General features: G+C 43.1%; 1 protein-coding gene across 2 annotated transcripts in view; it reads left to right on the forward strand.

Annotated features, from left to right (window-relative positions):
- Nucleotides 1-24926, forward strand: part of ADGRD1 (adhesion G protein-coupled receptor D1) — a 957528-nt gene that overhangs the window by 388349 nt on the left and 544253 nt on the right. For both annotated transcript variants that reach the window (XM_040416257.1, XM_040416258.1), the window contains 2 exons: nucleotides 20718-20791; nucleotides 24524-24647. In XM_040416257.1, coding sequence (XP_040272191.1) covers nucleotides 20718-20791; nucleotides 24524-24647 — 198 coding nt within the window. The remainder of the gene's footprint in view (nucleotides 1-20717; nucleotides 20792-24523; nucleotides 24648-24926) is intronic.

Consider the following 24926-nt stretch of genomic DNA (forward strand, 5'->3'; position numbering starts at 1 on the left):
CCGATTGAGATGCTGTGGCATGACCTCAAGAAAGAGATTCACACCAGACATCCCAAGAATATTGCTGAACTGAAACAGTTCTGTAAAGAGGAATGGTCAAGAATTACTCCTGACCGTTGTGCACGTCTGATCTGCAACTACAGGAAACGTTTGGTTGAAGTTATTGCTGAGAAGACAGGTTGGCATCAGCAGGAGCTGCTCAAACCCACATGCAGTTGTGCATATATATAGGGGAGCAAATCCTGCACTTGTGGCCCGTTGCTAATGGCAATCCCCAGCAAAATGCATACAATGGAGGATGCCCGCGGCGAACCACAAGTACCACAATAGACATCCTACACAAGGTAACAAGTGCGGATGTGATAATTAATATAACAATATAACAAAACAATAACAAACATAGGTGCACTCTGCAGTCTCACTAATTCTCAAACTGATTTTAAAATTGAGAGATTAGTCAACATGTCCTACGGTGTAGAACATGTCTTAAGCCCGGACACCACGACAAGGTTTCTCAAGTAGCCCGGGACCCTACACTCTCCTACCTGAGCCATATGGGCAATACCAGGAGCCAGTGGGCAAATTACAGGAGCATAGGGCCGACTCGCAAACAACTCACCAGTTACCTCCAGCATGTGGCCATGCTTGCAATGGGAGGAGGGAGGAGTCTGTGAGTCCCACTCAAGACTTGCTGATATAGCCCAGGCTTCACAGGTGCACCTAAATGTGACCTGTAGATGGAAAACAGGCACATTTAAATAGGAGTTTATACACCTCCAGGAATCTATATATACAAACTAAGAAGACAGGTTGGCATCAGCAGGAGCTGCTCAAACCCACATGCAGTTGTGCATATATATAGGGGAGCAAATCCTGCACTTGTGGCCCGTTGCTAATGGCAATCCCCAGCAAAATGCATACAATGGAGGATGCCCGCGGCGAACCACAAGTACCACAATAGACATCCTACACAAGGTAACAAGTGCGGATGTGATAATTAATATAACAATATAACAAAACAATAACAAACATAGGTGCACTCTGCAGTCTCACTAATTCTCAAACTGATTTTAAAATTGAGAGATTAGTCAACATGTCCTACGGTGTAGAACATGTCTTAAGCCCGGACACCACGACAAGGTTTCTCAAGTAGCGGGCATCCTCCATTGTATGCATTTTGCTGGGGATTGCCATTAGCAACGGGCCACAAGTGCAGGATTTGCTCCCCTATATATATGCACAACTGCATGTGGGTTTGAGCAGCTCCTGCTGATGCCAACCTGTCTTCTTAGTTTGTATATATAGATTCCTGGAGGTGTATAAACTCCTATTTAAATGTGCCTGTTTTCCATCTACAGGTCACATTTAGGTGCACCTGTGAAGCCTGGGCCATATCAGCCAGTCTTGAGTGGGACTCACAGACTCCTCCCTCCTCCCATTGCAAGCATGGCCACATGCTGGAGGTAACTGGTGAGTTGTTTGCGAGTCGGCCCTATGCTCCTGTAATTTGCCCACTGGCTCCTGGTATTGCCCATATGGCTCAGGTAGGAGAGTGTAGGGTCCCGGGCTACTTGAGAAACCTTGTCGTGGTGTCCGGGCTTAAGACATGTTCTACACCGTAGGACATGTTGACTAATCTCTCAATTTTAAAATCAGTTTGAGAATTAGTGAGACTGCAGAGTGCACCTATGTTTGTTATTGTTTTGAAGTTATTGCTGCCAAAGGAGGTTTAACCAGTTATTAAATCCAAGGGTTCACATACTTTTTCCACCTGCACTGTGAATGTTTACATGGTGTGTTCAATAAAAACATGGTAACATTTAATTATTTGTGTGTTATTAGTTTAAGCAGACAGTGATTGTCTATTGTTGTGACTTAGATGAAGATCAGATCACATTTTATGACCAATTTGTGCAGAAATCCATATCATTCCAAAGGGTTCACATACTTTTTCTTGCAACTGTATACACACACACTAGTTGAACCTGAACAATATACACGCACACACTGTCCTCAATATACAGTAATTAAAATATATATATGTATAGCGCCAATACAGAGAGGGGCATTATATGTACTGCACTGGGGGCCATTGTATATATATATATATATATATATATATATATCCTTTAGGGGGCATTATATATATGATACAAGGGGCACTGCAACGGGGTTTTATAAAATACTGGGGCCACTATAACTTATTACCACTAGGGGCTTTAAAGGGGAGCCTTCTTACTGCTGGGGGCACTATAGGGGGGTATTATTATTAAGTACAATTAGAGATGAGTGAATTTCCGCTTATGAAATTCGTTCACACTTTGTTTTGTGGTGAAAGGTGAATTGCATTATGGATTCCATTACCACGGACCATAACACAATTCTATGACGGAATGCATAACGGAATGCCTTTAGAGGTATTCCATTATTCATTCCATCATAATAGAAGTCTATGGGCTGCAAAACGGATCCGTCCCGATTCCGTTATGCAGGAGAGGACTCTACCTCCACACTCTGTCATTGTGCCGCTCTGTGGCCTCCTGATGCTGCTGCCACTTCCACTCATAATGGAAACGGAACGGATCCATTTTGCAGCCCATAGACTTCTATTATGATGGAATGAATAACGGAATGCCTCTAAAGGCATTCTGTTATGCATTCCGTTATGCATTCCATCATAGAATTGTGTTATGGTCCGTGATAACGGAATCCATGACGCAATTCACCTTTCACCACAAAACAACGTGTGAACGAATTTCATAAGCGGAAATTCGCTCATATCTAAGCACAATATAGAGGACATTACAAATAAAGTGGTTGTTTTGTGGGGTACTGTCAGGGCCACTATTAATATTCAGGGCAATCTAAGAGCACTATTATTATGGGGGGGACTATCTTTATGGCAGTGTAATTTGTATAGTATTTGGGGGCACTGGGGAGCACATAGTCCACAATATTGGGGATGGCAGCAGGATGACAATGTTCGGGCACAAGAAGGGGAAGGATGATAAGAAAAGTGAGGAACCTAAGATGTCTGTGTGCTGAACTCTGCAGAGACAGCAAGAACCATTATATATATATTTTACATAAATTGTACTTTATATTTGTGGAGGGAGGGAGGGGCCCAATGCCAAGTTTTGCTATGGGGCCCCATGATTTCAATGTACGCCTCTGGTCATGGGTCCTTAAGGACTCGGGATCCATGCTGTACCGATACGTCATAGGTCCCTATGGGGTTAAATAATAAAGCTAGGTGTCAGTGTGGTTCACTATGACACAGTTTGCCGTGTTGCACACATTAGTGCTCTGGCAAACTGGCTACGGTGGATTTGGTGTAGGCTGGTTACCAGGGCGATGTGTAGTAACTGCAGCCTGTGTGTGTACTGTTCTCTGTTGATGCATGCTCCCCTCCTCTGTTTGGTCCTAATGGGGTTAATGTTCTCTCTGGGTGTGTCTGCTAGGTGGTCAGATGACATTGTTACCCTGCTATAATATCTTGTGAGCTGTGGGTTTGGGGGTCAGTCTGTCTCCAGCTTTTCTGAGTACAGGAGCTATGCACCTGACCTGGGGATATTTCATCTACCCTGTCTGAGTGGTCACCTAGTGAGACATCAAGGTCACTTTGTCTGGTTCTGTGTCTTGTGGAGCAGCTGTCTGTTCGCCCATGAACTAACTACACATGGGGAACAGGCATCTTCTAGTCCGAGTCTACGCCTTCACTGAGAGGGTCCCTGGTTTTCCGGAGGTAGAACATCTAGTCTATGTATGCAGCTCTGCCTGTGATCGCCTTGCATCCGTTCCGCATGGGGTCCAGCCACCTGCTTGTCTGCCTGTGTGGACAGCTCTACCTGTAACCACCATGCATCTGTTTCACATGGGGTCCAGGCATCTGCTTGTCTGGGCAGCTCTGCCTGTGACTGCCATGCATCCATTCTGCATAGGGTCCAGGCATCTGCTTGTGTTCTGATTCCCGTTTGTCTTGTCTAAACAGAGTCCTGAGTTTGGGTTCCTTTTTGTTTGCCTGGGTACCAGTCTGTCCTGTGTATGTCTGGACAACTGGTGCTTGCACCAACGTCTGTCTCTGTAGGTAAGTGGACAAGTGCACAGGGACCATCCTGGAGGTGCGATCTGAGAGCCCTCGGCTAAGTTCATACCCATCATCAGGGCCTCTGTGAAGAATGGGGCTCGCTGAATCTCCGCTCTCTGGGTTTGGCCCCCAAGTCAAACCGGTGCACTTGGTCCAGTGGTATTACCTGCCACTGCTCCCTTACCTGATTTGATCCTTGCCTTGTCTTTTTGCTTGCCCTGTGTTGTTTGAGATATGTTCTGGGGGTTGGTAGAACCCTCGCCAGAACATGTCACTAGGATAATATTTTAAGCAGTCTGATAAGTCTTGTTTTAATAGAAACTATATTATAAAGTAGAAAAGGAAAATTAGATTAATCAGTCATTAACCAATGTAAAACCTAACACAATATATTCATTATGTAATGTGATATATTTAGCAAATATATTTTGATCAAAATCATTTGTGACCATTCACCATTACATGTTGGGTTTTACTTTGTATTTTCAGCCATGGTGATGCATACCTAAGCATTTATTGATTATACAGGATGTGCTGATTAAGGCCTCATGCAGACGAACGTATTTTGTTTCCGTGTCCGTTCCGTTTTTTTTTGCGGATAGGATGCGGACCCATTCATTTCAATAGGTCCGCAAAAAATGCGGACAACACACCGTGTGCTATCTGCATCCGTATGTCCGTTCCGTAGCCCTGCCAAAAAAATAGAACAATGTCCTATTCTTGTCCGTTTACATTGTTACAATGGATCTGCAAAAAAAAAGGATGGCATACGGATGTCATCCTTTTTTTTTTTTTTTTTGTGGATCTGTAATTTGCGGACCGCAAAACACGTACGGTCGTGTGCATGTAGCCTAACTCTGTGTTTTGGTTTTGCAATTAGTTAACCACTGCTTGAATGAAACAGTACCATCATAGCAGTGACAGCCACAGAGCCTGCATAACAGTGACAGCCACATTGATTATATAACAGTGCCTTCATAACAGTAAAAGCCACAATGCCAACGTAACAACAACAATTAGAGTTCCAAAAGTAGTCACAATCTTTGCGCTCCCATTGACAGCTACAATGCTCCCTTAGCAGTGAAAGCCACAGTGCCCTTATTAACAGTAACATTCACAGTGCTTCCGATAATGCTGGGTACAGTGCCCCCAAAGCCAAAGTACTCCCAATAATTGCCAGTGACCATATTTCTAGCCACTCATGTTTCAGGGAAGAAAAAACAGAGCTGCTAAGAGATGGCAGTCCTCACTGCATCAAAAGGAGATGGCTGTTTTCTAATACATCACTCTGTTCCATTAGGTAACATCAAGCATATTTTCCAATGGTTGTAGACTACACAGAATGACCTAAGATGCCTCATGCTCCTAAATGCTCTTCGCTTCTTACTTATACCTTCAAATAGTTACAGAACAAGGTTTATTTTTTTCCCCAGAAAATACCTACCATTTATATAATATCATATGTTTACCATGCTGTATCTGCATATAACCCTATATGATAAATTAGCTACAATATTTTCAGAAAAATTCACACAGTATCGCCATGTGGCTCTTGATAGTGACCCATACTACGGATTACGGTGTTTGATATTTTGTTGAGCCTCATGGTGCTATTCTAGCAACTCTAGAACAGCCATTTTTATGCCCATTATGTATCAGAGGTTAGAAGATCAGAGAGACTGACTGCACGTGAGGTTAACTGACAGTCTCTTAATTCTCAGTGTTGTGGTTTGGTAATGACAACACCCCTTGACAGGTGCAGCCTGTGATCATTACTGCATTCCCTACTTAGTTTGGTCTCACACTTCATACCATGCGGTTGATATTCTCTGCTTGGATTAGGAAGAGTTGGTGTGTGGACCTTACCTGTGTTCCTGCTCATCCATTTTCTATAAGATAAGTTGTACTGATCTTTGTATTTGGTTGTTTCCCTGTGCTTGTTGTTACTAGGCCTCAGGGAGATGCTGCTTCATTCACCTGGGAAGGAACCAGTAGTCTCATTCCCTGCCACTACCTAGGGCATTTCATGGTTTCCTTAGGGTCTAGCTTCCGGCGTATGTATTTTCCCACCTTAACATACTGATAGGAGTCAGGGGCAGGTTTAGGAGCTTTCTAGGAGGTGACATTTTCCCTCTCCCAAGCCTTGACGTCTAGTTCTGTGTCCCTCCCCTCCCCTGTAATTGTGACATTATCAACTGCCATAAACCGCCATTTTGTTCGGATCAGTGCAGCTACGGATCCTATGTCTGCACTTGTCGGACAGCTGCATGGTCTGTCTTTGGAGGTAGCTGACCTCTGCACGACAATCTTGCAGATCCAGAGATCACAGGCGGCTGGTTCCGGTGGTGGGTACCAGGACTGCCCTGAACCTAAGGTTGCCCTCACAGACAGATTTTCCGGGGGTAGCAACAATTTCATTCGGTTCAGGGAGTCATGTAAATTGTACTTTGAGCTGCGTCCGTACTCTTCTGGGGATTAGAGTCAACGTGTGGGTATGATCACATTTCATTGCTTAAAGGTGACGCCCAGTCCTGGGCTTTTTCTCTGCCGACCGGATCACAGTCCCTCCAGTCGGTAGATTAATTTTTTAGATCCTTGGGTCTTATTTATGATGACCCGGATCGGATCTCTCTGGTCGAGACCAAGTTACTTGGTTTACGGCAGGGAGACAGAGACCTATTTCTCTGAATTTAGGAGATGGTCCACGGATACGGAGTGGAATGATCCTGCTTCCGTAGCCAATTCTGACAGAGGCTATCTGAGAGGCTGAAGGACGCGTTGGCCTTTCATGAAAATCCTGAGTCATTGGAAGCAGCTATGTCCCTTGCTGTACTTCTTGATAAATGCCTGAGAGAGAGAGATCTAGGGTTCCTCGCTCTGAGGACGTACTGTCAAATAATGTGGTGGCTTCCTTTGACACTTATGGTGGAGAGACACGTGTGGTTATGCCTTGTGACGAGCCTATGCAGTAAGGAGGAGCTACTCCTAGAACTGCTGGCAAGAGCTTTGGTCATATGAAGGGAGTCTGTTTTTGTTGTAGAAGGAAGGGACATTTTGTGAATATATGTCCGTACGTTCAGTGTCAAGGTGAAAACAAAAAGAAAACTTTAATCCCCAACTTACTATTGGTGGTGTGGGTGGGGAGCCATAAAACGTACTTTTTTCATTTACTGGCAGTACCCCATTTCTCCTGTCGGCCGAGGTGGCGCTAGACTCAAAAACTGTGTGAATTGAGGTATTTATTGACAGTGGGGCAGGGGTTAACCTAGTTGATGGTCAGTTTGCTTGTATGCATGGTTTGACAAAAAATGCATTAGACAAAAATATTTAGTTGTTTGCAATTGATTCCGCTCCACTCTGGGACAGATGTAAGGTAAACTGACTAATATCAGACTACACAGGGTTGTTTGCAGTCTGTAACCATGGAGTCTTGTATAGCAGTTGTGAACACAAAACTGAAGGATAGTTACAAAATTATTTCCAAAGTTGCTTCTTTTTTTTAACTATAAAACACAATGCAACAATAAAAAATTTGCAAAGCAAATACTTGTATTACCTACAGTAAAGCAGGGACACTCTGCAGGTAGCACCTTGCAGTAATAAAAGAGACTAGAAAAGCTACAATTTCTGGGGAAATTGTGTGAACTGTTCTTGCCTCCACCAGTAGTCTACAACTGGAGAGGGCGGAGTAACAGGGTTGAGTAGCTTGAGTAACTGTTTTGTGGTTGGAGTTGCTGGAATAACTGTGGAAAGGTTGGACTGGGCAGAGTAACTTTATGGAGTGTGCAGAGTAACTGTGTGGAGTGTTTGGAGTGAGAAAAGATAGTAAACATTACACTAACCAATTGATTGATCAAATTTAAAAAGTGCACATGGCAAGCTTGATAGAGTGAGAAATTTAGAAATTTATATAGCACATTTAATTGCAATGTTGTTGCCCAAAGTGCTTCACAGTTACATTAAAACATATAATTATAAAAACATTAGCAGCCGATTTGTGTAGGTGGGTTTGAAAATGATGGAGTGGTGGCAATTTAGAAATCATGTCCTGATTTTTCAGCTCCGACTCTAGCTTTTGTCAACTCCCACTCTAGTTTTGATCATTCCGCCATTCATTCCTATGGGACCAATTTCGCCACAAAAACGCCGATATTTTGTGAACCATTCTGCGAAAACGTTCCACAAAGTAATAGCACACCAATAGGGAACAATCCGCACGTTTCGGTATATTACTGTCTATGTAGTGTAAAAACTGTGGGAGGAGTTAGGGTGGTAAATTTGGCTAGAATAATAAGAATATATATGTGAGATAACAGTAAGTGGTCTTCTTGCCATGCAAGAACACTTAATTATTTCTAGGGTTTCTGTCACCAGAAATACCTAAATTAAACTGTCTGACATTAGCAATGTGCTAATGACAGCTGAACCTAACTAGCCTATTCTTAGTTTTCTCCATGCCCCCGTTACTCCGTAAATGTAACTTTTATAATATGCAGATTAGCCTCTAGGAGAAAAGGGGGGGGGGGGGGGGGTTGCTCCTGCTCCTAGAGGCTCCGTTCTCTCACCTCTGTCACCTGCCTCCAAATCTTGATTGACAGGGCCAGGCAGCGTTTGCACCCTACTGTTGGCCCCGAGTGCATGATAAATCTCGCGCCTGCGCTGTGCCGTTCAGTATTCGGTGCAGACACAGACAAGGAAGGACGCTCGCTGGCTTCCGACTTCCTTACTGCGCCTGCGCCGAATACTAAGCGGGGGCATGGATAGAACTAGGAATAGGCTAGTTAGGTTCAGCTGACATTAGCACATCGCTAATGTCAGCCAGTTTAATTTAGGTATTTCTGGTGACAGAAATCCTTTCAGATAAAGAAAATCTTATTACAGCATTCTGTAGCCATATGTCTATATATGAAAAAGCTTGAGGGTTTTCTCAACCTGCTGATCCATAAAACTTTCCTAAAATCCTGTATGTGCAAGCCAATTATGAATGAAGCGTGTTGGATATTTATTTCACATGATAACCATGACCAGTGTATGAGCCCTGAAGTTGTATTCCTTCCTATACACCCAAATAGATTTAATAGACTGAAACCACATTTCTCTACATATGACAGCAAGTGGGGGGTATTATATAAAGTGTGCTGGTGTTGTCATAAAATCAATGACAGGAACATAATCAGAAGTAACTCACAGATGAACTTTCATGCTCAGTTAAACCAGAGAAACATGTTATTTTAAACAAAAGCCAATTTACTCTCCACGGAGAGTCCGCTCGTGGATTCTTTTAATAGAAAACGATTGCAGATCAATGTTTTTAAATGAAAAAGCTCTCCTTTGCTTTATCCATCTGTAGCTTTGACATATTTACCACTGCTACGTTTCCTACAATTCCTCTTTGTATAATGCTGGCAGATTTGTTTGTGGAATAATAAGTGTCTTTTTTATTGTGTTTTAGCAGTCGACCCAGTTGACACTGCAGTGACATCGCAGGCAAACCTTCGTAATTCTACTCTTGCTCCCTTATTTAGTCTAATCATCTCTCTTGGTCATATTCATTATCATTAGACACTACCTACAGCCTTATTTCCATGAACAGGCAATATTTCCATGAACAGGCATTTACCAATAATTTTAATTTTATTATTATTATAATATTTTTTTTACTGCAGACCAATATATTCAGGTATATATAAAAACTAGTGTTAAATTACTTATTGATGGAATTGCATTACATACAGACATAAAACAACATTAACAGGGTTGTCCAGAATTTTAAGAACATGGCTGCTTTATTCCAATGCTTGTGTTTGGTACAACAGCTCAGTTCCATTGTAGTGAATGCGGATGAGCTATACTACCGGAGATATGTACGTAAAGTGGGCACCATCTTGAATAATAAATCAGTGCCAGCCTAGATGCTAAGGGCTCATGCACACCAATGTATTTTCTTTCCGTGTCCCTTCCGTTTTGTTTGCAGACCGTATGCAGAGCCATTCACTTCAATGGGTCTGCAAAAAAAAAGCGGAAGTTATTTTGTGTGCATTCCGTTTCCGTATGTCAGTATTTCCGTTCACAAGAAAATAGAACATGTCCTATTATTGTCCGTATTACGGACAAGGATAGGACTGTTTTATTAAGAGATCATGCACACAAACTTATTTTCTCTCCGCTTCCGTCCCTTTTTTTGGAGGACCGTATGCAGAACCATTCCGTTTCCATATTTCCATTGCGCAAAAAAGTAGTGCATGTCCTATTATTGTCCGCAAATCACGGTCCAAGGCCACATTCAAGTCAATGGGCCCACAAAAAATACGGAACGCACACGGAACACATCCATATGTCATCTGTATTTCATCCGTATTTTGCGGATCTATACTGTAGAAATGCTATGCCAAGCCCATATTGCTCATGTGTTTGGTGATTAATAAGTTACTGTTTCCGTTTCCGATCCGCAAAAAACGGATCTCATACGGAAACCATACGGATTTGTTTTGTGGAATAACAGAACGGAAGAGGACTTAAATCAGAGAAAAAAAAACTCAGATACGGAACAATGGATCCGTGAAAAATGGACCACCTGTTCTGCAAAATACGGAATGCACACGGACGTCATCCGTATTTTTTGTGGATCCGTTTTTTGCGGACCGCAAAATACATACGGTCGTGTGCATGAGCCCTAATGCTGAGTTCACACCAGTTATTTGATTAGTTATGTTGATCAGTTATTTTGAGCCAAAACCAGGTGTGGGTCAAAAACACAGACTATGTACATTATACTTCATTTATGATTAGGCTTCATTACTGGTTTTGGCTCACAATAACTGATGGAAATAACTGACCAAATAACTGGAGTATGAACTTGGCCTAGGACCAATAGTTATGTGCTAAACATATCTTTTTATTAAATCATAATAAAATAGACTTGTTAAAACCACTTAAAAACACACTCATTATCCCAAAAGCCACAGACTGCTATACCCCACATGAATAAAAAAATATGTGCAAGCACCACGAAAAGCCAGTACAATCCCAGAAAATGTGTAACAAATAATAACAAATATTAGACATTGCAAACCTAAAGTTTTATGTGGAGAAAAAAAAGTATACTTATCGCTGCAACACTGGCTTCCTGAGGCTTCAGTGAGCTCTTCAGAAGCAGCCATTCTTTTGCACATGTTTGTAAACGCAGACTGCAGGGCTAGGGGCTGGATTTTATACACCTGTGGCAATGGGACTGAATGAAACACGTGAATTCAATGATTAAAGGGATTCTGATTTGTGACGATATTGATGACCTATACTCAGCTCCCCTACCTATCAGTTGTTTGAAGGAGTCATGCAGGTAAACTGAACAAGTAGTTGTAATTACTGTGTACTGCACCGCTGCTATAAGGCAGATGGTGTGCAACTGATCTCATCGCGCGCACAAGTGCTGCAACCCTGTCAAACTGCTGATCGGTGGAGGTACCAGGAGTCGGATGGATCCCCACCAATCTGATATTCGTCACTAGTGTTAAGTATTCAAACGAAGTTTTGACCGAAGCTACTTTAGATCTATGACCCGAAGATCGGTTCTCTTCTCTTCATCACTAGAGATGACCTTGCGGTTCGCCCGGTGGTCGTTTCACGGCAAACATTGCACGTTCGCAATTCGCCAAACATGCGAACACATGGAGATGTCCTCCAGCGCCATATTCTTTTGCATTGTGCCGAACTTTGACCTCTGACACACACATCAGGTGGGACAGGACAGCCAACTGAGATGTTTCAGCACATGGACACCCCCCCACCCTATAACAGAACCCGATCTGGCAGCCAGTGTATGGAGAGGTTGCTTTGTGGAGCAGGGACAGACTGTTAGGAACACCAAACTCTAGCTAATAGGGCCACAAAAGTCCTTTTAAGGACCGGTATAGTTGTGCTATCAATAGGTGTGATATACTGAGGGGTGTGATATACTTATAATATACTTTCTAACAAGAAAAAATATTATAGTGCATTTGTATTGTGCAGCAGTTGTGTGCGGTTCTGCTGCGATACCGCAGCTATATAGCAGGACAAACGCTATTGGAACAACTATTTGCAATGAGTGTGATAAACTTGTTGCCCCCAAAAAAACTGATTGAGGGGTACAATATACCTGCTTCCACCAAATATTGATTAAGGGGTTCTATATACCTACTTCCACAAAATACTGATTAAGGGGATTAATATACCTGCTTCCACCAAATACTGATTGAGGCCTGCGAGATACTGTATTTTTCGCCCCATAAGATGCACTTTTTTCCCCCCAAAGTGGGGGAAGAAATGCCCCTGCATCTTATGGGGCGAATACTAATGAAGCGCTACCATTATGGAATCGCTTCATTAGTACCGGAGGACCGGGAAGCGGTGAAGGCTCTGTACTCACCGCTTCCTGGTTCTCGCCCCGGCTATCGGCTGTGCAGGGCTGCGCACAGCGTGAGGGCGCTGTGTGACTTCACACTGTGCGCCGCGATACAGAGCCGACAGCAGGATGAAGAGGATCACGATGGTGAGGAGCGGTGGCGTCCAGGAGCAGGAGAGGTAAGTGAGGTTTTTTTTTATTTTATTTGCACTGGGGGATGATGGCTGACATATAGGGGTTGATATATGGGGCTGATGGCTGACATATAGGGGCTGATGGCTGACATATAGGCGCTGATATATGGGGCTGATGGCTGAATATATGGGGCTGATGGCTGAGATATAGGGGCTAAAGGCTGACATATGGGGATGATGGCTGACATATGGGGGCTGCTGGCTGACATATAGGGGCTGCTGGCTGACATATAGGGGCTGCTGGCTGACATATGGGGGCTTTTGGCTGACATATGGGGGCTGATAGCTGACATATGGGGGCAGATAAATAGCTGACATATGGGGGCTGATAGATGGCTAAAAGTTGGGAGGTTGATCTGAGGCATTGGGGGTATGATCTGAGGTCTGATTGACATTGGGGGTCTGATCTGAGGTCTGATTGACATTGGGGGTCTGATTTGGGCTGTAAGCTGACGTCTGATTAACTTTGGGGGTCTGATTGCTGGTCTGACCTGAGGTGTAATGGAAAATATTTTTTTCTTATTGTTCTCCTCTAAAAGCTAGGTGCATCTTCTGGGCCGGTGCATCTTATAGGGCGAAAAATACGTTACCTGCTTCCACCAAATATTGATTAAGGGGTTCTATATACCTGCTTCGACAAAATACTGATTAAGGGGTGCAATATACCTGATTCCACAAAATACTGATTAAGGGGATTGATATACCTGTTTACACCAAATACTGACTGAGGCCTGCGATATACCTGCTTCCACAAATACTGCTCTTCTCTAGGGACTTTGGCACTGGGTCATTTTAAAAACGACAGGCAGAGGAAGAGGCAGGCCATTCCGCAGAGGTGGTAGGGGTCGGGCAGGTGCACCGGGCCAGAGCCTAAGTGGGAAGTTGGAGAAGGTGCATGCGATTACGTCAAAGGACGCATAAGAGTTGGTTGAGTGGCTCACTCAGCCTTCAGCTTCTGCACCCCCCTCATCCTCTGTATCTGCACCCTACTCACTCTCTGCTGTGTGCACCCCCAAAGACACCACCACCACCATTGCCCCTCCACTCGAGTCAAAGAAATTATTTTCCCATCCATTCCCAGACCTTACCAATGCGCAGCAATTTTTGCCATCGGATGAGGAAGAGGAGGTAGCAACGGCCGCCACCCAGCGGTCTGACGACAGTACTCAGATCAGCCCAAGGAGGGTAGTCCCCGCTGTTGCTGCCTACTCCGAGATCTGTACTGTCAGTGGTGGTGAAGGTGACAATGATGACATGTCGATGGACGTCACGTGGGTGCCCACAAGAGAGGAAGAGGAGGGGAGTTCAGAGGGAGAGACAGAGCAGCAGAGAGGGAGGAGAAGGAAGAGGAGCAGGCAGAACTCGCAGTGCACAAGAGGCAAAAACTGGATTGCAAATGTATCTGGAGTAAGCCATCCACCATGCACGGTCACATTTTGCGCTCCCAGGATGCCGGCACATGGCTCCACAGTGTGGGCTTTTTTTAACGTGTCAGCTGCTGACAATAGTGTTGCCATCTGCAGCCTCTGCTGTCGCGGTAATCCCAACACTCACCTAGGGACGACCGCCTTAAAAAGGCACCTGGCCTCCCATCACCGAGCCCAGTGGGAGAAATGCCGTCAGAACCCACAAAGCCACACTCCCGGTGCTCCATGTCCTTCCTCTTCTCCTTCTCCTCTCTTCTCCTAGTTGTCCTCCATTCCACTTTCCACCATGCCGTCATCGCGTTCATCTGGCAGAAGGCAGGCTTCCGTGGCCCAAATGTTCAAGCGTAAAAAGTTGAGGATGCCGGATAACCCTTTTGCACAACGTCTGACTGCTGGCTTGTCGGAACTGCTAGCCCGCCAACTACTGCCATATAAACTGGTAAACTCAGAGGCCTTTAGAAAATTTGTGGCCATTGGCACACCGCAATGGAAGGTCCCCGGAAAGAAATATTTCTCCCAGAAGGGCATCCCAGAGCTATATGGCCACGTTCAGCGGCAGTTGAATATATCTCTGGCACACAGTGTCGGTGCCAAGATACATATGACCACAGACACGTGGTCTAGCAAACACAGGCAGGGAAGGTACATAACTTTTACTGCCCACTGGGTGAACCTTCTGACGGCCATCAAGCATGTAACCCGTGGCACCCGTGTGGATTTGGTGTTACCGCCACGGATTGCATGCAGGCCTGCCTCTTCTTCTCCTCCTCCTCAACTGACTTTTTCACTGCTACCGCCTCTTTCGCTGCTGTCACATCTGTGACAGGTCTCAGAAGGTCTGAAAGATTATCTACGCATTAGTGATCTGACAGCCTCTTTCGGTTTCACTTTGTCTATGTGTTGCTGGTATGTCCACACCTCCTGTTCAGGTGTGGATCATGTGACCTTTACCTCGCCCTTTTTAGTCTGACTTTTCCCATCACTCCTTGCTTGGGATAGCTTCATTTGGTCTTGGAAGAGCTGGAGTGTGGTTCGTGTTGAAGTCCTGTTCATCCATCATCCTCTGAAGTTAAGTGTTCTGCTTGTTGTGTTTTGTATTCCCCCCGCCTGGTTGTTTACTAGGCCTCAGTGAGATGCTAGTTCCTTCACCAGGGAAGGAACGGCTGGTCTCTGCCCTGTCATTATCTTTAGGGCATCTGAGGTTCACCAGGGTTTTCTAGGTTCCTGTGTATGGGTATCTCTACCATCGAGAGGTGCCCATACGGATAGGAGTTTGGGCCAGGAGCAGGGTTTTATAGGTGGTGACCCTTTTCCTTCCCTAGCAGTGAGGCCTAGTGTCTGTCCCCTTCCTTATTGTTGTCTTTTGGTGTTCTCCCCTACTACATCCGTGACAGCTGCACCCCCCAAACTCCCCAGAACCTATTCGATGTGCCAGGTGAGACCTTACCATGCTGTGCTGCGGCTGTTATGCCTGGAAGCCAAGAGCCACACCAGTCCTGCACGGCTTTCAGCTCTATGGTCACAAGCTGGTCAGTGGCTAACCCCGCTCAATTTGACAGTTTGGTAAAGTGGTGTGCGACAATGGTGCCAATCTGCTGAGTGTGATGAAACAGGGCAAAATGACACATGTGCCGTGATGGCACACGTCCTGAACTTAGTTATGCAACGATTCGTTGCCAAATACCCCGGGGTCCAGGACATCTTGCGGCAAGCCAGAAAAATCTCTGGCCATTCTAGAAGACCTTACACGGCCATGGCTCACCTTGCTGACGTTCAGCAGCGACACCACCTGCCCGTCAGACGTCTGATTTGTGACAGCCCGACGTGCTGGAACTCCACCTTGTATATGCTTGATAGGCTGCTCCAGTAGCAATGTGCCGTTCACAACTTCCTGTGCGAACTCTGCAGCAGGATAGGTTCTGAGGAGCTTGGTTTCTTTACACTGTGCCAGTGGCTGCTCATGCGCGACGCATGCAGACTTCTGCGGCCATTTAATGAGATCACCAAACTGGTCAGTCGCAGCCGGAGCACCATCAGTGAAATCGTACCTTACGCCTTCTTTCTGGAGTGTGCATTGCGTCGTGTCATTGATCAAGCCGTCGAGGAGCAGGAGCTGGAAGATGAGGAAGTCGCAATGCTAAATGAATTCCCAGGGGGGCTACTCCATCTGAGACAAGTCAGCAGAAGACTGAAGAAGAGTCAGAGAAGGATGGTGGCTGGGGAGGAGGAGGAGAAGGAGGAGCAAGAAGAGCAGGCTTTGAGGGGGACTTTAAACTTTTCGGTGATCCCTGGTGTTGTCCGTGGCTGGGGGGAGGAGACCGAGGACGACATTCTCCTGGGCAATGAGCAGGAGCCATGGCGCTCCACTGCTTCCAATTTAGTGAAAATTTGGGCCTTCATGCTCCAAGGTTTGAAGAGGGATCCCCGTATAAAAAGCATAAAGGGCAAGGACCAGGACTGTGTGGCAACGTACTTAGACCCCCGGTACAAACACAAAATGGAAAACATGTTACCAGCATCACAGAGGGCTGTCAGAATGCAGCATTTCCAGGCCTTGCTGCGAGAGATGCTGTTGCGGGCTCTGGAGGAGGAATTTCCACCCACAGCGAAAAAGGTGCGGGTACCAATCCTACCGCGTCTGCAAGAAGAGGACGGTTTGAAGATTTGTTAGTCACTTCGGATATGAGATCATTCTTGCAGCCAACTCATCGAGAACCGCCCTCTGCATCCAGCCTCAGGGAACACATAGACTGACGGGTGTCAGACTACATCTGGTTAATGGCTATGTGGACGAGAAGCGAGGAACCCCTGGACTACTGGGTGTGCAGGCTCGACCTGTGGCAAGAGCTGGCACAATTTGCCATGGAACTCTTGGCTTTCCCCTCCTCGAGTGTCCTGTCCGAAAGGACATGAGCGCAGCAGGGGGGATTGTGACCGATAAGCGCACTCGCCTAGCTCACGACAGTGTGGACTACCTCACATTTCTAAAAATGAATGAGGCATGGATCTTGGAGGAATTCAACACCTGTGATGACCACGTGTAATTGAATTTCCTCATGCCAGCCCACACATATCCGCCACCACCCACAACAAAGAATGGTCACTTTCTTATGTATATACAGAGGCATAAAAGGCCTTTTCTGTCAGGTGAATACCTAATTTTTGGGGCCTCTACTCCAGTGGCCTACAATAAATTTTTTATCAGGTGACCGCCTAATGTACCTCCAGACACATAATCACTAGTTCTTTTCTGTCAAGTGAATGCCTAATATTTGGGGCCTGTACTGGCCTACAGTAAAATTTTTAGCCAGTGACCGCCTATTGTACCTCGAGCCACATCATCACAAGTTCTTTAATGTCAGGTGAATGCATAATATTTGTGGCCTCTACTCCAGTGGCCTACAGTAAAATTTTTATCCAGTGACCGCCTAATGTACCGCGAGCCACATAATCACAAGTTCTTTTCTGTCAGATGAATGCCTAATTTTTGGGGCCCGTACTCCCGTGGCCTAAAATAAAAATTTTCTAGGCTCCAGCAGGGCATATTTTTGAGTTTCACTTTAGGACGCATAAAAATGGACCCTGATTAAAATACACATTTTTGGTGGGAATTTTTGCCAATGATCCACTGATAGCCGGACCCCTGCTGTATGCGCCGGCATCGGTGAAAAAACCGATGCTGGCGCATTAACCCTCGCACTGCCGCGGTCAGCGCTGACCGCGGCACGTGCGGATTCCTGCCGGGTCCAGAGTGGCCATCGGGTCCCCGTTCTGCTGTGATGGGGACCCGATGGCAGGGAAGGCTGTCTTCCGTGACAACCTGTGAGATCTAGCCCCCTGGATCTCACAGGCAGGAAGCTGTAAGTGTATTACACTGTGTAATACACTTACAGCCAATGCATTACAATACTTCTGTGGGTATCTGAGTGGGGCAAAAATAAAGTGAAAAAAGGAAAAAAGAAGGTAAAAAAATTAAGTTTTACAATAAAAAAAATTAAGTTTCAAGTAAAAAAAAAAGCATCCTTTTCCAATTATAAAGTAAATATATATATTTTTTAAATAAGGGGGAAAAAAAGTAGACAAATTAAGTATCGCTGCGTCCGTATCGACCCCCTCTATAAAAATGTCATATGACCTAACCCTTCAGGTGAACGCCGTCAAAAAAATAAAAATAAAAACTGTGCTAAAAAACTTTTGTCACCAACACCAAGCAATCAAAAAGGCGTATGCCCCCCAAAATACAGTAGTTCCAATCTAACCATCCCCTCATCCCACCAAAAATGAGCCCCTACAATTACCCAAAAAATAAAAAAAACTATGGCTCTCAGACTAAATTCTTTTATTGTGCTAAATGTAAAAGTTTTAAAAAAGTAGACATATTAGGTATCGCCGCGTCCGTAACAAACTGCTCTAAAAAAAAACCACATGACTTAATTCCTAAGGTGAACACCGTAAAAAAAAAACTGTGTAAAAAAAAAACTTTTTTTTGTCACCTTACATCACAAAAAGTGTAATAGCAAGCGATCAAAAAGGCATATGCACCCCAAAATAGTGCCAATCAAACCATCATTTCATCATGCAAAATAATACCCTGCCTAAGACAATCGCCCAAAAAATAAAAAAACTATTGCTCTCAGATTATTGAGACACTAAAACATGATTTCTTTTTGTTTCAAAAGTGATTATATTGTGTAAAACTTGAATAAATGAAAAAAGTATGCATATTAGGTATTGCCACCTCTGTAACGACTTGCTCTATAAAAATATCACATGGTCTAACCCCTCAGGTGAACACCGTAAAAAAAAGGTGTAAAAAAAATGCAATTTTTTTGTCACCTTACATCACGAAAAGTGTAATACCAAGCGATCAAAAAGTCATATGTACCCTAAAATAGTACTAACAAAGCTGCAACCTTATCCCGTAGTTTCTAAAATGAGGTCATTTTTCATGGAGTTTCTACTCTAGGGGCGCATGAGGGGGTCTTCAAATGTGACATGGCAACTTAAAATTATCTCAGTGAAATCTGCTCTCCAAAAACCATATGACGTTCCTTTCCTTCTGCGCCCTGCCGTGTGCCCGTACAGCAGTTTACGACCACATATGGGTTGTCTCTTTAAACTACAGAATCAGGGTAATAAATATTGAGTTTTGTTTGGCTGTTAACCCTTGCTTTGTTACTGGAAAAAATGGATTAAAATGGAAAATCTGCCAAAAATATGAAATTCTGAAATTTCATCTACATTTTCCTTTAATTCTTGTGGAACACCTAAAGGGTTAACAAAGTTTATAAAATCAGTTTTGAATTCCTTGAGGAGTTTAGTTTCTAAAATGGCGTAATTTTTGGGTACTTTCTATTATGTAAGCCTCACAAAGTGACTTCAGACCTGAACTGGTCCTTAAAAAGTGGGTTTTGGAAATTTTCTGAAACATTTCAAGATTTGCTTCTAAACTTTTAAGCTTTCTTACGTACCCAAAAAATAAAATGGCATTCACAAAATTATCCAAACATAAAGTCAACATATGGGAAATGTAGAATAATAACTATTATATGAGATATCACAATCTTTTTTAAAAGCAGAGAAATTTAAATTTGGAAAGTTGCAAATTTTATTTTTTTTTGGTAAATTTGCTATTTTTTTTTTTTTATAAAAATGAAAAATATTGACTGAAATTTACCACTATCATGAAGTACAATGTGTAACGAGAAAACAATCTCGGAATGGCTTGGATAAGTAAAAGCGTTCCAAGGTTATTACCACATAAAATGACTAATTTCAGATTTGCAAAAATCGACCTGGGATTTAAGGTGAAAAGTGGCCCGGTACTGAAGGGGTTAATCCATTGGGCTGCTGTTTTTAGTGAATGATCTAAAATGTCTATTCTGTCTTTTTTTTTTTTTTTGTTATGTCTGTTTCTGGAAGAACAGTGAACAGAGATCTTTCTGGAAAAGCTGAAGGGCTATCTATAACTTGTTCCCACAAGTGAAATTGGGTAGTTTCTTAAAGGCTTAAAAAAGCATTATAAATTGTACAAAACTTTCCTGTGTGACCCTGGCCTTACAATAGCTCCCATCCAGCATTTCCATACTTCTGAATGGCAATTTCTGTCTAGTTACATGCTCATACATTCCAAGCTCTTGATATCACGATCGTAGGCAGATAAATGCACTTACACGGTGAGCCTTAAGTTGCACCAAACCCTCTGTCCCTGCCTACTTGCAGAGCAAGCCCTAAAAGGCGAAACTTGAATTTCTGATTAAATAAGGGCATTTGCCATTCAGGAAAGGTGAACATCAACCACTGTAGGATCTTTAATTGTGGTAATATTGCTTAGAATCCAGATCCTCCATCCCCCCCCTCCAAAAAATTTTTTAAATTCCTATGAAACAACAGAATAAAATGATTGAGAGAAGTTAACAGAAAAGATCTAGATCAATTTTATGGAACAAGATCTACTAGTCAAATGAACTTTAAAGACCTGTATTCAAAGCAGCTGCTTTTCTATGTGAAATAGTGCATGATGGAAAAAATATATTAAAAAAAATAAAAAATTATTTATATATAATAATAATATCCCTGCTTTTCTAAATGTCTGTTTCCTAAATTTGCTGCTCTTAATTTTGCAGACTCATCGACTCTACATAGAAGCCGCCAACAATAGTAATCTTGTACACTTGTATTGTGCCTTTCTGGACTTCAGGTTAGTGATTATTCAATTATCCTTTACTTGATTTCGGTATTGCTTTTTAAAGGCTATATGCACCTTTGGGAGATTTTGTTGTGCTCATTTTGAGCTAAAAATAATTTTTTCAATTGGTCTTTATAAAAAAAATGTGTACCACTAGTTTTATGCAGCCTTGAGTTTCTCTACCAGCAGAATCTGAAATTTCACAATCTCAGTTCTTATCTTACTGATAAGAATGTGGCTTAAATAAATGTTTATGACCTCTTGGTAATTTAGAGATAAGGGCTATTAGATGACAGCACAAAGTGAAAGTCAAAGTACCAGTCACACAGAAAAACTGGTAACCCTTTATGACAGAATGGCTCAATATTTTCAATAAAGACAAATACAAAAAAAGATTTTTAGTCTAAAATAAATGAAATGCAATCATAAAAATTTGCCCATGAACGTGTACATAGCCTTTAACTTAAAGGCTACTTGTCACACCTCAATAGGACCAGAGCTGCAGTAATCAACTTCATTCACTACAATAAGAAAAGGGGACCAGTGCATAGCAAGAAGAGGTGACGCTTTGCGCGGCCTGCTGGATTTACTATAACTTACTTCAGGAACTGGAGTCAGAATTAGCTGAAGTCTATTCCAGTCCCTAGCTGGCATAGACTTGAGTTTCTGGCTCATGGTCTGCCAGGGATGCAACTAATTTATAAGGAGGCACTCCGGCTCACAGGGAATGCCAGTCTTGATAAATATCCTTCACTGTGTTTGTTACATGGCAAAAATACAATATTAAATTCTAAAGAGGTGAAACTAATCAAAAAATCACATAAAAATGAATCTACATAGGCATATTATAAGGCATTATTCTGTGGAAAATGACTTCATCTCTGCAGGATATCACTTTACTGAGCAGATCACACCTATAAAAACCTTTTTAGATGAAGATGAGAGTTTTCCTTGTCAATATTATCTCTCTAATTGGCCTTAAGCACCAAAAATTAATTGGATGAAACATAATTATATAAAAGAAGCACAAACACATCTAACAACGTGATGCCCTGCTCAATCTTGCTTATTTAGCTTCACTGTGAGAAGCCATTAACAAAGTGCTACCCAAGGTGGTCCATCCCCAGTCAGGCACATAACTATGATGATAAGTTTACAGATAATGAGGAGCATTTTTAAAGGCTATGAACACCTTTGGGGCTATTTTTTATAATTGTATTTTACTCAATTGGTGCTAAACATTTCCTCTACAGCTTTCACCTTCATTGCTTTTTTGCTTAATACTGAATCCGTCAGGGCATAGCTGTGACAGCTCGATGTATAGCCCTTATTGCTGAACTCCTGACAGCTCATAAACACTCATTATAGCCAAATTCTTATCGGTTTGATAGGAATTTAGCTTTTATTTGTGTTTATAACCTGTTAGAAGTTCAGAGATAAGAGCTACAGATCAAGGAAACAGAGGAGCTCTGTGACAGATTCAGTGTAAAGCAGAAAGCAATCGTCTGCAGATGCAATGAAAGTGAAAGCTGTAGAGGAAAAACTGTTGAAATTTCTTTTAATAAAGACCAATTTGAATCAAAAATATTTTTTTTTATCCCTGAATGAGTAAAATACGATTATAAAAATTTCCCCAAAAGGTTTCCAAAGCCTTTAAGAGATTTTGCCAGTGATGACACATGGCCTAGGTGCAGCTCAGCCAGATAGAACTGAATGGGGCTGAGCGAGATGCCAAGCACAACTGCTATTCAATATATATGGTTCTGTGCTTGGTGAGCTGCTAAAGGCAGCGGTGTTCACAGGAGTGCAGATGCCTTCTCAAAACAGCTGATTAGCGGGGGTCCCAGGTTTTGGACCCCCACAAATCAAATTTCGATCAAATACTGATGACCTATCCGTAGGATAGGTCATCAGTAAAAAAAATCTTGGAAAACCCTATTAAGGCCTCATTTTATTTTTGTGTGCATCCATTCCCCTATTTTTGTGGATCGCACGCAGACCCATTAAATTCTATGGGGCTGCAAAAAACACCAACAGCACATGGATGTCATCCATGTGTGGTCCGCATCCATGCAGCCATGACGCATGACAAGAATAGACATTTGGAAATGGGGCCCGCAGAAAGTGCAGGATGCACACTGTCAATATTCGCATTTTGAGGATCGATGGTTTGGAGACCACAAAACAGATACGGAAGTGTGCATGAGGCCTTAAAGGGCTTCTGTCAGCAGAAATAACAGTATTAACCTGCCTGACATTAGTGCTAATGCCAGCTGAACCTAACTAGCCTGGTCTAGTTTTAATACATGCCCCCATTACTGCAGAAAAATAACTATTATTATTTGCTAATTAACCTCTAGGAGCGGTGGGATGGGGGGGGGGCATTGCTCCTGCTCCTAGAGGCTCCTTTCTGCCACCTCTATCCATGCATTCCTAAACTTGATTGACAGGGCCAGGTAACGTTCATGTCCTCCTGCCTGGCCTTGAGTATGGGTGAAATCCCAAGCCTGCGCAGAAGACATTCTCTGCAGCGCGATGCCAGCTGGTGTCTTCTTCTGGGTGTACTGTGACGTATTTGGAAGTCGGCAGCCAGTGAGCAGCCTTCCTTCACTATGCCAGCGATGAATACTAAACAGCACAGCGCAGGCGTGAGATTTCACCCGCACTCAGGGCCAGCCAGGAGGATGTAAACACTGTCTACTCCAGTTTAAGTCTAGGAGGGCATGGAAAGAGGTGGGAGAAGGTATCCTCTAGGAGCAATGCCCCCACCTGCTCCTAGAGACTAATTTGCATATAAAAAGAAGTATAAATTCTGCAGTAACGGGGGCATGTATTAAAACTGGACTAGGCTAGTTAGGTTCAGCTGCTTCTCAGTTTGTTTGCCCATGTACTGTACTTCTGTCTGACTCTGATTCCCCGCTACCCTTCCTGACTTTAACATGTTATCTATACCGAGCCACTGTCGCCTTCCCAGACCTCAGACCTGTTGCACATATACACACAAACTCCTCCAGCCCTGACTTCTCCTGTGCCCTAACTACGAGTACTGCTTAATCCTATGGGTCAGCTGCCAACTACACAGAGACTACTCCAGGAGGTAGTGGCACTGACCTGGTTGTTTTTCCTGCAACAATGTCCAGATCCTTGCATAAAGGGTTAAAGTGCGAATACCGGAGGACAGCCAGGACACTGTCTGTAACAGTAATAGATGGTGTTAAGCTACAATGGCCATGTTTCAAAGTTTCAATAATACTATAATATACTCAGTACCACTAAGGTTCAATAATCACAAGCCATTGGTTGGAAATCACAGGTGTAATGCATTGCCGGGCTGAGAGGTAGTAGTCATTGCTGTGGCTCTCTTTTCCAGCTTTTCGGTGGAGGTCCCAAGGATGAGGGACCCTTCTCTTATTAGCTATTTAAATATAGGTTATATTACCAGAAAATTACAAAATGGTTTATCACACATTTCTAATAATATATGAACTACGGAGGCTGTTGCAGACATTAAAAACCTATGATTTAGTCCTTGCCTAGCTCAGTTTTTTTTATTCTAAAAGAATTGTATTGATTTAGTGTTTTTCATTTGTGTTGACTATTTCTATCCAGACTGCAGAAATGAGTAACGATCCATAATTCTGAGGTCACAAATGTGAAACTTTTATCCCTTGTCTTCAGGTTCATTTTTGAAGACATATATGTAGTAGACTACAGTAAACAATTGTTTATGCTTTTTCTTTGCAGCTCTGGTTTAGGTATCTGGTCCAGTGAAGGATGCATTCGTGTAGAAGGAAACTTAAATTACAGTGTTTGTCGCTGCAATCATCTTACTAACTTTGCCATTCTAATGCAGGTTGTTCCAGTCACGGTAAGAACATGTTTAAGATTATTTCAAAATTGTATACTATTTCTCACAAAAAACCCAATGCATTGTATGCATTGTATGTTAACCATCTCCCGCATATGGACGTAGCAGCCTCAAGTTACCCTCCTTTGAGCGGAGGTAATAGTAGGAAAAGTAATACCATCAAGATAGACATCCATCATTTCATCCGTAATCCTACAATCGGCTCTATAAAGTTCTGAGAAGTAGTCTAAGAAAACTTTCTCTATAGAGTTTTGTCCAGCAACTATCCTCCCATTAGCC

The sequence above is a fragment of the Bufo bufo genome, chromosome 2 (genome assembly GCF_905171765.1).
Source record: "Bufo bufo chromosome 2, aBufBuf1.1, whole genome shotgun sequence".
In the NCBI taxonomy this organism is placed as follows: domain Eukaryota; kingdom Metazoa; phylum Chordata; class Amphibia; order Anura; family Bufonidae; genus Bufo; species Bufo bufo.